The sequence below is a fragment of the Morone saxatilis genome, unplaced genomic scaffold, assembly GCF_004916995.1.
Source record: "Morone saxatilis isolate NCDOM2014 unplaced genomic scaffold, NCSU_SB_2.0 Contig6, whole genome shotgun sequence".
NCBI classification, from domain to species: domain Eukaryota; kingdom Metazoa; phylum Chordata; class Actinopteri; family Moronidae; genus Morone; species Morone saxatilis.
The window spans coordinates 13,700,144-13,713,388 of record NW_023340206.1 but is presented as its reverse complement, the minus strand read 5'-3'; the positions used below and the strand labels follow the sequence as shown (position 1 = coordinate 13,713,388).

General features: G+C 37.2%; 2 protein-coding genes across 2 annotated transcripts in view; both read right to left on the bottom strand.

Annotated features, from left to right (window-relative positions):
• LOC118340109 (T-cell surface glycoprotein CD3 zeta chain-like) overlaps window positions 1-10,924 on the bottom strand; it is a gene marked incomplete in the record, with an annotated part of 15,949 nt that extends 5,025 nt beyond the window's left edge. The window contains 1 exon segment of the mRNA XM_035677969.1: window positions 10,748-10,924. Within this exon segment, the coding sequence (XP_035533862.1) occupies window positions 10,748-10,808 (61 nt within the window).
• A 2,040-nt stretch (window positions 10,925-12,964) lies between these two features.
• Window positions 12,965-13,067, bottom strand: creg1 (cellular repressor of E1A-stimulated genes 1; the record flags this gene model as incomplete). Its single annotated transcript, XM_035677964.1, is given in 1 exon segment — window positions 12,965-13,067. A coding segment is annotated over 1 exon segment (87 nt), but the record flags the coding sequence as incomplete, so codon positions are not given.
• Between the last annotated feature and the right edge of the window lie 178 nt (window positions 13,068-13,245).

Sequence of the window (13,245 nt, the reverse complement as noted above, 5' to 3'; positions counted from 1 at the left end):
AACACAAGTCTCATGGGATGGAGCAGATGTTATCAGGCTGACCGTGTGAAGCACTGTTAATGGACAGCAGATTGAATCGAAGATTAAGCTTAAAAACTATAAAAAGTGAGAAATAAAGAGACCAGTTCGTCATTTTCCTGCATGCTGGAATCGCCTAAAAAGAATACTTTTAATAAATAGACTGGACTCCGTAAAGAACTGTATTTAAGATACAGTGGTTTTTTAAAATTTAATGTGTTAATCAAATGTTTTAATTAAGATAATTACAGGTGTAAGAACAATGAATCTAGTAAATCCAGGGTGAACTCTGCTAGTAATAAAAATAATCAGAAATTACATTTACAGCAGATGTGCTGTTATTATTGGATTGGTTATTTATTTTAAGTTGAATGGTTAAAAGTATAGAACTGTAATATAAATCATTATCTGTGAAGATGACAGTAATTAGTTGCTGTTTACACTGGATAGATATAACTGTATTTGGGACAGTTTTACAATGCTTATCACACTGGATAACAACATTTATTCCAAACTTCCATCAATTAGTAAAGATTCTGTCAGTGTAACTAGGACTTATAGTCCATTAAATTAAACAATATAAACACGTGAATTCACGGATATATCTTCGTAATTTTATTAATATTTCCGATGTATTATATAATAATAACTTGTAAACGTACAGATGGTTTATTAGAGCATGTGCCAGTGGTTGGTAGATAATATATCAATATTCCTACACATTTCTTCAAGTAATGTCTATAAATGGGTAGAAACGTTGCCTGAACGGAACGACCGTCGTTTAATGAGTGGATGGGAGATTGGCTATGCAGGCTTTTTCAGTGTGTGTGTGTGTGTGTTGTGGTGGTTGTGTGTGTGTGTGGTGGTGTGTGTGTGTGTGTTGGTGTGGGGTCAGAGAGGGGGAGTCCACACTAATACAAGTTCAGCCCTGTGGTCTAAGACCCTTTCCTCTTCCTTTTCCCTCGCAGTTGTGTCTCTCAACAGGTGAGTTTCCAGGGAAGAATGCCGATTTGTCTTCCTGGTCAGCGGCTCCGACCTCACGCTTGTCTAATATCATGCGTTGTTCCAGAAATACTGCCTCGCCTTTATTTTGAAAGTTCAGCTTTTTGTTGTTTGGAGCGTTTTTGTGTGATTGTTGTTTTATACACAGTTAAGTTGATTAATACCGTCTCCAGAGCAGTAGTGTTTACTGCTTACCATTCTCCCCAGCTTGTGTGTCTGTTATCGGTACGGGTTTTTAACAGGTCTCACCGGAGGCACCTCCGGATAACACACATTTACACCCCGTTAATGAACTTGTCTTGGTTCATGTGGAAGGCCATTTGTGTGTGGGCCGTGCGTCAGGCGGTTGTGGCTGTCCACATCGGACTATGTTATCAGTTTCGAGCTAACCATTAGCAGCAAGCTTCGGCTATAAGAGTTTTGATTCATTTAATTAAAGGAAGATGACAGAATGAGGCGGGAAAAATGTGAATTATACTCACTAATCTGACTTTCTGGGTGCTTATTTTCAGGTTATTGTTTGCAAACGTTATAGCAGAGAGTAACAGTGAGACATGTAATATTCAACCCTGGGATTCATCGCGCCACTGGAAAAATAGTCCCTGAAAAGCCTCCAGTCGCGGTTGAGCATGTTGTAATGTTATTATACAGAGTGTTTTTTCCTTTCATTTTTTACACCACCAGGCACACACACACTGTATACACACACGTACTGTATACACGACACACACACACAGCAACCACTGTTATCTGTATAGGCACACGACTGTATACACACCACGTACTGTAATACACACACACACACACCTGATACCACAGCATCACGTCGCCATGGTGACGCTGATGTACAAGCAGATTGCCGCACTCAATGATTCACGGTCACTTCCGTATCTTCAGTTTGTATCAGAGGGGGTTGGAGGAGGCCTCGGTGGTTCAACTGATATAAATAAAGTCAGATAGCAGCGAAGATACATCAAATATAAACTGAACAGGAAGTGTGTGAGAGTGTGTGTGTGTGTGTGTGTGTGTGTGTGTGGTCGGGGGGGTTGGTGTGATGTGATCTGATGAACGCAGCAGGGAGAGTTTCATGTACACACAATCAGCTCGCTTTCACACACGTTAACACTTCTATACAAAACCTCAAATTAAAAAAGTACCAATTTAAGAGACACCACATATAACTCTTCAGACCTGAACCTCGACTATCGTTGAGTCCAACTACAAATGCTTCAGGTCAACCTTTATTTTATGAGTTCTTCTCATTGTTTGTTACATGAGATTGAAAAATGTGAATTTGCAGATTCCTGTAAATGTGTTTATACAGTGAAACTCATCCATTCACACACACTCTCACACTGACAGCCATTGGCAGCACTCTGAGGTTCAGTTTTTTGCCTAGGGAGCCGGGAATCGAACCCTCCGGTCACTAGACGACCCACTCTGCCACCTGAGCCACAGCAGTAAATCTATGTAATCTATATCAGCAGTTTAAAAAGGTAGAAATCTTTCATATTGGCACTGAAACGACTGCAAGAAATGGCATTAGTAGTAAAGATTGTAGTAGTAGAAGGCTCTTAATTACAGCTAATTAGTGTTAGTAGAAGAGTTAGTATCAGTAATAATAAACTCACGTAACTGTATGTATAACCTTTCATACACAAATGCTAAAAAAGTGCAGAAAAACAGTTAAGTTCTGTATTTATGCTTCATATTTATGAAGCTTTTGTCATATTTTAAAGTACAATCTAGATTTCAAGCTGATACACATAATAGAGGTAAACATGCAGAGTTATGGGTAAAAAAACTTCATCAGCAGCCGTCGTAGTAGTAAATGGATTTGTAGTATTAACAGTGGTCGTAGTTTATAACTTATTTTAATCAAGAAATGCAGCTTTAGTTTAATAAATATAATTATAAATAAGAAAAACTATTTAAAATAAAGAGTAGACAGTTCAAACTACACTCTTCTTCTGCAGTGGAGGAAAGAACATTTACAGTATATATTGGTGGTGAATTGGGAGAGAAGCGAGAGGTCAGACATCCGTCAGCGCCCACCTCCTCCTCCTCCTGAGCTGGGGGTTACAGCGGGGGGCCAGGACACATCTGAGCCCGGTTCTGTTACCTGCTCATCTGGCTCTACTTCTGGAGCCGAGTCCGCCAACACTTAACTTGCGAATTATGAAATTTTGTACCACTATATGCAGACGATACTGAAAATAAAAAACACCAAATCAAAATCAAAATAATTCCTGTAGAAACCAGTTTCAGAAAGGCTTCACATGTTTAGCAACAATTATATTTTAATTTTTTATTATTATTATTTAGAACAATTACACCAAAAATAATAAAGTCGCAACTATTTTCCTTAAGTTTAATGTTAATTAATCAATTAGTGGATTGACCGAGAATAATTTATTTATGATAAACAACTACTCTGATACTTGATTAAACATTTAGGTTATTTTTATTTATTTTTCTTGGGGGGGGGGGCTTTTATTGCCTTCATGATAGTGACAGCTGGAGAGAGACAGGAAAGGGGGGCCAGAGGAGAGGGGATGACACGCAGCAAAGGGCCGCCAGCGTCAGGATGGGGGGGGGGAGTTGGAGACCCTGGCCGCTGCCAGCAAAAGGACTCAGCCTCGGTACATTGGGGTCGCCAGTCTACCCAGCTGAGCTTAACCAGGCCACCCACATTTAGGTTATTTTTTAATCAAAAAAGTTGAAACATAAACGGAAAATAATGGCCAACAACAATAGAAATGATTGTTAGTCGCAGCTCTAAACACGTAAATGTTATTAATATTTTACATGAATTTACACAAACATCATTTTAACCTCCATAAACTTAAGATTAATTGACTGCATGTCCTTGAGTTCCACAGCTGGGTTTCCTTTTTTACTAATTTGGTAAATGTTGATGAAATGAGAAGAGAACTAGAGATGTTTCCACAGAAACTGTAATCAAATCATAATTTGATCAACTGGAAGCTAAACTGACTCAAACCAACCAGAGCTTTCAGCTGTAAACACACCAACACTCCCTTTTCTGTAACTCACTGAGACTTTAACGGAAAGCTTAATCACATCTCTTCATAATTATCATAATTCTTCATGACTCATCACAAACTAACGACAGTCAGAGAGCTTCTTTCCATCCACAAAACTCCAGCAAAGATTTCCATCACAACCATAAGATGCCTCGAGTGTCATCGACTGCATTAATGCAACATCACGACTTTAAAAGAATAAAGCAAAGTTCCAGCTGCAGCAGATTAATTCATCGTTTTAACTATTTTTCAAGCAAAAATGCCAAAAAAAAAGACAAGATCAAAGCTCTCGGAAATCAACATTTTCTCCTTTTCTTTGTCTTACATGAATGTAAACCCTCCATCGTTTACAGCTTCAGTTGTATTTTGTTAAATAATGTTAAAATGATTTTTTTTAGCGAAGAAATTAATTTTATTTATGGATAAAAACAGACTTGACTCTTTGTAGTAAAGATAAAATACTAAAATATCAGGTCTTTCTGAAACAAAATTAGAGGTAATTACTCGGTTTATAGAATTTAACGGTATACTACCGTTACTCTGGCAGACATGATAACCAATTTAATTGTTAAAGCTGTTATCTGCTTCTTTATATAATAATAAAGTAAGAATAATATCAGTTTTTTTCCTTGATGTTACCTGACTATTGAACCAATCATTTAATCTTCCGTTTACAGGTTAATGTTGGACGGCCCTGCTTGGACCTTTGTTAGCTTCTTTAGAATTTATCTTTGTTTACATGAATATACATTTTCCAGCAACACTGGAACGAACCTGCTGATATAAAAATGTGAAATTAAACATTTACTGTAACCAGCAAACAGCTGCACACAGACGGAAAAACTACTCTGACGTCAGAGCGTTTCATGTAGGGAGGCGTGTGTGTGTTTACATCCAGATTCATTCAGAAAATATCGACTGCACAGAAATGTTTTTTAGTTTTCCACTCTCGTGTAATCACAACAGCGAGCTGGAGAGCGTTTAATCGGGTCGAGGGGAAACCAAAATGAATGCTTTTGTGAGTGTAAGCGCTTTATTACACCACCCATTCGCGCCTTTGACACCTGTTGTAAAAAGAGCAGCGACAGCTTCCTGAATGAAACCACTGAAAGGTCATCTTTAATAATATTTCAGCCTGTTGCTGTATAAACAGTGTTGTGTTCATGTGTCTCAGTTAATATTTCTCTCATCCTGAGGTCAATTTCTAGAGGAAGGTGATGTAACCTTGTATCTGGCAATCAAAGATGGCCACCCACAGAGCTGGACCCCCAACGCTCTTATAGGATGTAGCCTCTGTTGCTACATGTAGCATTTGAACACCACATCAGTTTGACCGCGAAAATAACAACTTCACAACCGATGAAGGTTGGTTTTAAGAGTCGATCTCTATCTCAAACTTCCTGGGCATTAAAAATACATTCATATAGTAATTTTAGATTACACTATAAAACCAGGTAAGTTACATTTAACTGTTGAAGCTGATCACAGAGAAAAATTTAAGTAAAACGAATTGTTTTTAATTGCTTTAAAACTTTCATTTAAAGCCGCTTTTATGAGTTTTAGACGGGCAGGAACGAAGGTGATACGTTGTCATGGTAGTAATAGTCAGGTGACATTAAACGGTCGCAGTTTTTTAAGGTTTAGGCACCAAAACTACTTTGTTAGGTTTAATGAAACATCACAGTTTGGATTCAAATAAGTAAATAACGTAATTTAAGTTAATATACATTAAATATAAATAGAATTGGTTGACGTTTGGTTTGTTTTATCCATCCAACAACCTCCTCAAATGGTCCAAACTGCGTAATGAAAAAACAAAATAATTCAGATACTGGCCTGTTATTCCTGACCAGGACTGTGTTAAAACCTCAGAAATGTTTCAGCTACTAGAGACTTTAATAATGAGTAAATCTGTTGCTACGAAACCTCTGTAGCGCCGTCCAATCAGGAGCAATCAGCTATGTAAACAGGAAGTCACTGTAGCATCACAAGCTAGCGTAGTTTGGCTAAAAGATAAATCTTTTCTATATAGTTTTATTTCTCTTTGCATATGGAGAAATCTGTTTCAGGGTTTTTTAATATTCATACAGTTTATAATGAAATATATGATTATGCTAAGCTAACTGGTGTTCTTTATTCTTTTAATCAAATCTTTACGTTTGGTAATTTCAGGTCTGTTATTTGATTTATTTATTTATTTTAGTAAAATGTGATTTAAAATCTTTAGATTAAATCGCTATTAAACAGCTTTTATCAAGTTTCAGGTCAGATATTTACTCCATACTAACTTTTACCCTAAACAGGTCCGATAATAGCATTCTAACGTTAGCTTTGTCAGTTAGCTGGCAGTTAGTGGCTGTAAATATTAATAACTGATCTCTATGTAGGAACTCGTTTTAATTTAGTGATAAACGTCGTAAACGCTGACGTTGGCGTGAAGCTAAGGTTGAATTTATAAACGGCTGCTGGATTAATCCTCAGAACTGAGACTATAACTGTCTTTATGTTACGTATTTTTATGTTTCTATGATGCAGTAATAATCATTTCATTCTCTTATTATATTTAAGGTCACTACATTACAAACACTGAGTTCCCACTAACACAGATATCATCCAGGATCTTATCTTTGGGTTGCAGTCGGCTAGAAAACTGTTATCTGGCAACAAAACTGCTGAATATAGAAGATTATCGGCAGTTCACCAGAAGGCAGTCTGGAAAAAGTCATTTCATGCCAAGATCTTAAAGAACCATCTTTTAAAGTTAAATAATAATATATGTATACTGTATATTCAGATATAGGCAGTTCGATGGGCACATTGAGATCTGAGTCACAATAACCAGCTGAATGAGAGAATGTGAAATGGGTCGACAGACAGTAAAGTGTCAGTTTGAGAGTTCCTGAACACCTGAAACAGAATCCAGGACACCTCACCGCTCTCTCTGCATGTGTACGTTTCATCTCTTCACCTCCGTTTCTCTTTTCCTGCCACCCATCTCTCTGCACCTCTTCTGTCTGTTTTCATTTCACCGGTTCCCTCCATCTTTCAACAAAGATGGCAGTCGGGGCTGCGAAACAACCGCGAACTCTGTTTTTAAAGGATTTTCACCAAGAATGTGCAGAAATGTTGCTTTACAGGAGAAACGCGGACTCCTGAGCGCAGTGGGTTTGCTTGGCCGGTCCGTCTGAGGGGTGTTTCTGTGACGGGGACTGAAACTGACGCGTGTGTTCGTTGTGTTTGTTTTCGGTCGCAGCTTCTGTTGCTTCATCACCGCATGGAGCTCAGTTTGGGGAAGAGGGTTCAGCTTTAAGAGCCTAGAAACCACAGAGTTGCTTCCTGGACTGCAGGAGGCGGGGGGGGTTCACTGTTTGTGGTCGATTAATTTTCTTCACATAGTTAGAAAACAGAAGTGCAGTTATTACAGCTCACATTTACAGTCTGTTCAACTTCATATCAGCATTTGTTTTACATGTAAGGGTGTAAAACACGCTGCACAGTTGAGGTTTATTCAAATATCTCTGAAATAAAATATGAAATGTGTTCAATTAAAACATGATTTTATAAGATTCAGACCTTCAAGAATGGAAGCTGCCTTTAAAATGACCCTGACCTGAATATAAAAGCTGAAGTTCTCTGTTTCCAGGTGTGTTAAGAGGACCTCTCTCCTCTCATTTCCAATGCAGCGTCACCGGTCGGAGGTCAATTTAATGCAGTTTGTTTTAATTTAATGCTGTTTTTATGTATTAACCCTGTAAAACGTACATAAAAATTATTTTATTACAAGCGCTGACATCGTTCCATCCCTTCACCAATGTAAAGAAGACACTAATCTGGAGTGTTTAACGAGGATCTCAGCCGTGTCCAATGCAGCGTCACCGGTCGGAGGTCAATTTAATGTTGTTTGGTTTATTTTAAATTAAATTTTAATGCATTAACCCTGTAAACTGTACATAAAGCTCATTTAATTACAAGAGCTGACACTATTAAATCACTTAAAATGACTTACAGATTACCTTTTCTGTTTGAATTGGCAGCATTTTTAATGAACTATTAATATTAACTATTATTAATCATATTTTAAGGTTCTTAACGTCTTTAACGTTCTATCGGACACAGAAGTGTTAAAAAACACAATTTCATCATATTTTTGTCATTTAAGAACACAAATAAAACCCTAATTTAAAGTTGTTTAACAAGGACCTCAGTCGTGTCCACTGTAGCGTCGTCTCTCAGGGGTCAATTTAATGATGTTTGCTTTAATTTTAATGTGATTTTAATGCATTAACCCTGTAAAACGAACATAAAACTCATTTAATTACAAGCGCTGACAACTGTTTGAATTTGCAGCATTTTTAATAAAGACCTGTTTTGGTTAACTATTATCAATGATAATTTAAAAATTCAACGTGTTAAATGTTAAATTATGATTCTTTTTACTTTATTCTGTGATTTTTTTGTTATTTAACAGTCCAAAGAAAACCCTAATTTAATGTTTGGAGGTGTTTAACGAGGATCTCAGTCCTGTCCAGTGACGCGTCGTCACTCAGGGGTCTTTTAAATGGAGTTTGCTTTAATTTAAATGTTGTTTTAATGCATAAATCCTGTAAACTGTACATAAAAATACTTTAATCACCAGAGCTGACGCTGTTAAATCTCTTAAAAATGACTTTCAGTCAAACTTTGCGTTTGAATTTACAGCATTTTTAATGAAGACATGCTTGGTTTAACTATTTTTAATCACATTTTAAAGTTTTTATTGTGCTGACAGACACAGAAGTGTTATATTTATATAATATTTCATCATATTTTTGTCATTTAAGAATACAAAGAACTAATTTTAAGTTATTTAACGAGGATCTCAGTCGTGTCCACTGTAGCGTTGTCTCTCAGGGGTCAATTTAATGAAGTCTGTTATAATTAAATGAGTTTTTCTTGCTAATAATAATTAATATCTCTCTATACTCAGTCAGGAATCCCTCCATTATATTTTATATATTTATATTATTATATATACTGTACCATCACTGTTTGGATCTGCTGCTTTATTAATAAAGTCTGTTAAAGTGAGGTAATGCCTCTACCGAGCTGACAGCGGTTATTAAAAGGAAGTGTTAAAATACGTCTGCCACAAATAACACTTAATCTGTCGCTGAATGTTAAAGATATAAACACAGAAGGAGAAATGTGACGTGTCGCTGTGTAAAAATTAATATTGCACTGCGCTGTCGGCTCGAGCCTCGTTTTATTCTGAAGTTCTGTCAGGACGCAGGTTGATGGGTGTGAGCGCTTCGTCTTCAACCACCATAAAGTGTTTTCTGTTTCTAAAATGGAGCCGATCTTGTCGTCACAAACTCTCCATACCTCCATTTTACTTAATTACTTACTGATTTATAAACTGTATTTGTCCCACATTTAATTTCACTGCTGAAAACAAACTGAACTGGTCTTACTGGTCTGTTTTTAGGGTTTAAACTGGCCTCAAACTGGCATCTCATGCTTTAGACTTTATGTGGTTTAAACTGGTTTTATATGCTCAAGACATTCAATGGTTCTAACTGGTATGTTACTAATCTATACTGGTCTTTAATGTTCTAAACTTTAAATGGTTTGAACTGGTCTATTAGCAATCTAAACTGGTATTCAACACTCTAATATTGATGTTGTAAACTGGTGTTTTGGTGGTACAATGCTGCATGAAAACTCACAGTATATCAAACTTGTCAGCCAGGTTTAATGGAACTGCTGGTGAGAAAAACCCACATTAGAGAACCAAACAGACATTTTAATGACCATATTTTGTTGACATGGCATCCAATTTGAAACATGTTTGTGTTTGCAGGTCGAGTTAAAGTTAGCAACTAGCTTTCAACTTTATATCGTAATTTAACTGAAAAATAAAACAGATGATATTAATGTATAGATATAGATCGATATTTTCAGAACAATGGCACAAAAACGTCGTAAAGGTGTCGGATATTATTCCTCTCTCAAGTAACTTTGACCTCTTCATCAACAACAATCTGGAGTCTCTCTCTCGTCTCTGTGTTGATGTTCATCTACTTTACCCCGTTTGTTAGCTTGTGTGCTAATCTGCCATGTTGTGCCAATTAGCTGCTGCACTTAGCTTAATTAGCTGATATTTTCTGAACGCAAAAAAATCAATTTGATGGATAGAAGATGTTTAGTTTTATCTTTGTTGACAACAACGTAGAGAATTTGAGTTGAGACGAGGACAAAAACAACGGGACCCCTCCAACATGGCCGCCACAAAGAAGCCTCTTTTTTTTTGTTTCTTGTAATCGGCTTTCTCTTCGCGTTTGCTGCTGAAAGCGTTCAAATGTTCACACAGGAAGTCTTCACGTACATGTTGGGGGTTCAGCTTTTTTCACACACACAAAAAACAACATATTTAGCATATCTGAGCATTTTTGGGTCCGTTGAACTCTTCGAAACCTCTCGGATTATTTTTAAAATTTGTTTTTTTTTCTCTTTTTACCTGTAAAATCAACATTTTGAAGATAAAAGAAACCTTGTTTTTAATGAAATATAAGCACATAACACCTTAAAAAAATTTGAATAATTTTAGTTTGCAGTAGAGCTGCTTTAACGTAGAGGCAGAGGTGGAGTCGGGGCATTAAAGCCTTCGTTATTCGTGTCTTTGGGTGTCCGGTGAGTCTTACCTGCCGGGGGAAACACAGAGGCGAGGACCAGCAGGCCAGATATCCACGTCTGGAGCTCCATCCCGAACTGGTTTCCCCAAAGACACCTTTTTCTTTTCTTCAAAACTGGTTTTCAGTCAGTGGCGATGGACGGAGACGACTGAAGCCCCAACGTCTGTCTTCCTCTCTCGTCTTTAAGTGGAACAGGAAGTGGTGAGGAGCTGCTGTGCCAGGTGACACACATCGCACACGAGTCTCTCTCCCACACATGAACACACTCTTTCAAAATATATGGCAAAAAAACATCAGGTTTTCGTCTGTTTGGGCGTTTTTTGATGTTTCAGCAGAGAAAATCTCACAAATCTAATTCAGTTGCGGGTTTGAGAGGGAGGAAGGTTCGCTTTGTACTACCGTTTCATTTATTTTGGGGGTTTTGTACGTCGTTTTTTTATTTATAAAAGCTGTTGTACAGACTGAAAAATGCTCTGAGGAAACTTTGTGATGAAAATACAGAAGGTGTTATTAGCCATGCACTGTTTCCCAACATGGGGGTCAGTACCTCTCCAAGAGGTCAGAAGATAAACCTGAACAGTTCTGCAACACAAAATATATTTGTTCCTCCATATTTATGGAAATATTCTGACTTTAAGCCCGGTGAACGGCATTAAATGTGACTGAATCTGACTGAATGTTAGCATGTTGTCAGTACAGAGTCGTACAAAACAAAAAGATTAGCAGCTAGTTTTCAACTTTATTAAAAATGGAGATTAAATGTAAAATCAATCATGACTCAGAATGCTAACTTGGTTTTCTACAAACAGTCACAATAAGAAAATACAAATAATACTTGAAAATACCCAGAAATATCTCAACCTGAAGGACACAAACATTATTGTCGTGAGTGTTTGATTAAATATTATCAACACGGGTTAAAAAGTGTTTTCACTTAATCAGAAAACAGAAAACGTGCAGCCATTTTGATTTAAAAAAAACCTTTATTTATAGAAATAATCCATATATATTTTGTCAAAAATAAATCTTATCATTGATCAGGTATCACAGCAACAAGAAACATTAAAATAATAGTGGCTAAGCCCCGCCCACCGCAGTGGATAAGCCCCGCCCTTTCTGTCCATATTTGAAGTTAAATAAGAAACTAAAGCTTTAATCTGTCAACACTTCATCATTTGATTAAAAGTATAACATGTATTTAATAAACTCAACTCAAGGTCCACTTACTAAAGAGAGATGTTGTTGAAAGCTCGTAAGTGGACCTCGAGTGAGTTCTGCAACAGCTCCCAGTTTAACAGCTGAGACTCATGGGAGATGTAGTTGTGATGACACACATTGATCCTGTGGGTTTCTTGTAGTTTTAGTAGAAAGAAGCTTCTGCCAATAATCTTAATTTAAACTAAATTAAATTAATCTGTATATTAACCTGTATATTAACCTGTATATTAACCTGCTCCTGTAATATTTAAAGTCACTCAAACTTAAACCTTAAATCTTACTTTTATTGAATGGAGTTTGGTGTTTATTAAAGTGCATTTCCAGTGATAGAAAATATATAAAAGTGTACAAAGGCACTTCTTTTATTTAGATTTTAACCTTTAAAAGAGAGAAAGTTAAAAAATACTAATATTATTGATCATAGCTGAGTGAAGTTACAGACACATCTGTCTGATTAGAAACTCAGCAGCTCCCTCCAGTGGGCAAACTTATCAATGACACTGCTGATATTATTTCACACTATCACACATTTATATTTTATATATAAACCAAAAGCTGATCAGATCGCAGCGGTATTGATTATGTAGTTAAATACTGTGCCTTCATTAGAATATTTGAACTCTAATTTATTTCCATTAATCTGAGAGGAAATTAAAGATATTTGTCTCTAAATGTTTAAAGTTTCATTCGAGCAAACTGAAATATTGTTTATTGATTGATTATTGATGAATTAAACTTTATGATCAGCAGCTCCACGTTCACTGTAGTAGAGAGAGAGTAGGATTCAAACCGACAGCCTGCAGCTGATCGTTCCCCGCCACTGCCGCCGCCGTACGCCGCCGTCCTCCTGGCGGGAAAACAGTAAACACCAAGTTCAGACTCAACTAGGGTAACATTACAGCTTTTAGATATATTAAGATATCACTTTCTCTCCCAGGTACCGAAATGTGGCACCAACTTATTTATCATATTATAGAACTACAAACGGAACAAGTTGAACTACATTACCCAGCGGCTCTGACCGTCAGTGGTGCTTCCTGTGCGGCGTTGCCTGGAAGTATTCCTCCGGAGTGACGGTCTTCACCCCGCCAAAATAATCCAACACCCACACCTGAAACATGGAGGAGAGTGAGACCTGCTGCCCTCTGACTGGCTGAGGACACTGATGATGTTTGTAGGACTCTACGGGACTCTGCAGGACTCTGCAGGACTCTGCAGGACTACTATGTAGAACTATATAGGACTCTGGAGGACTCTACAGACTTTGGGGGACTCTGGGGGACTCTGGG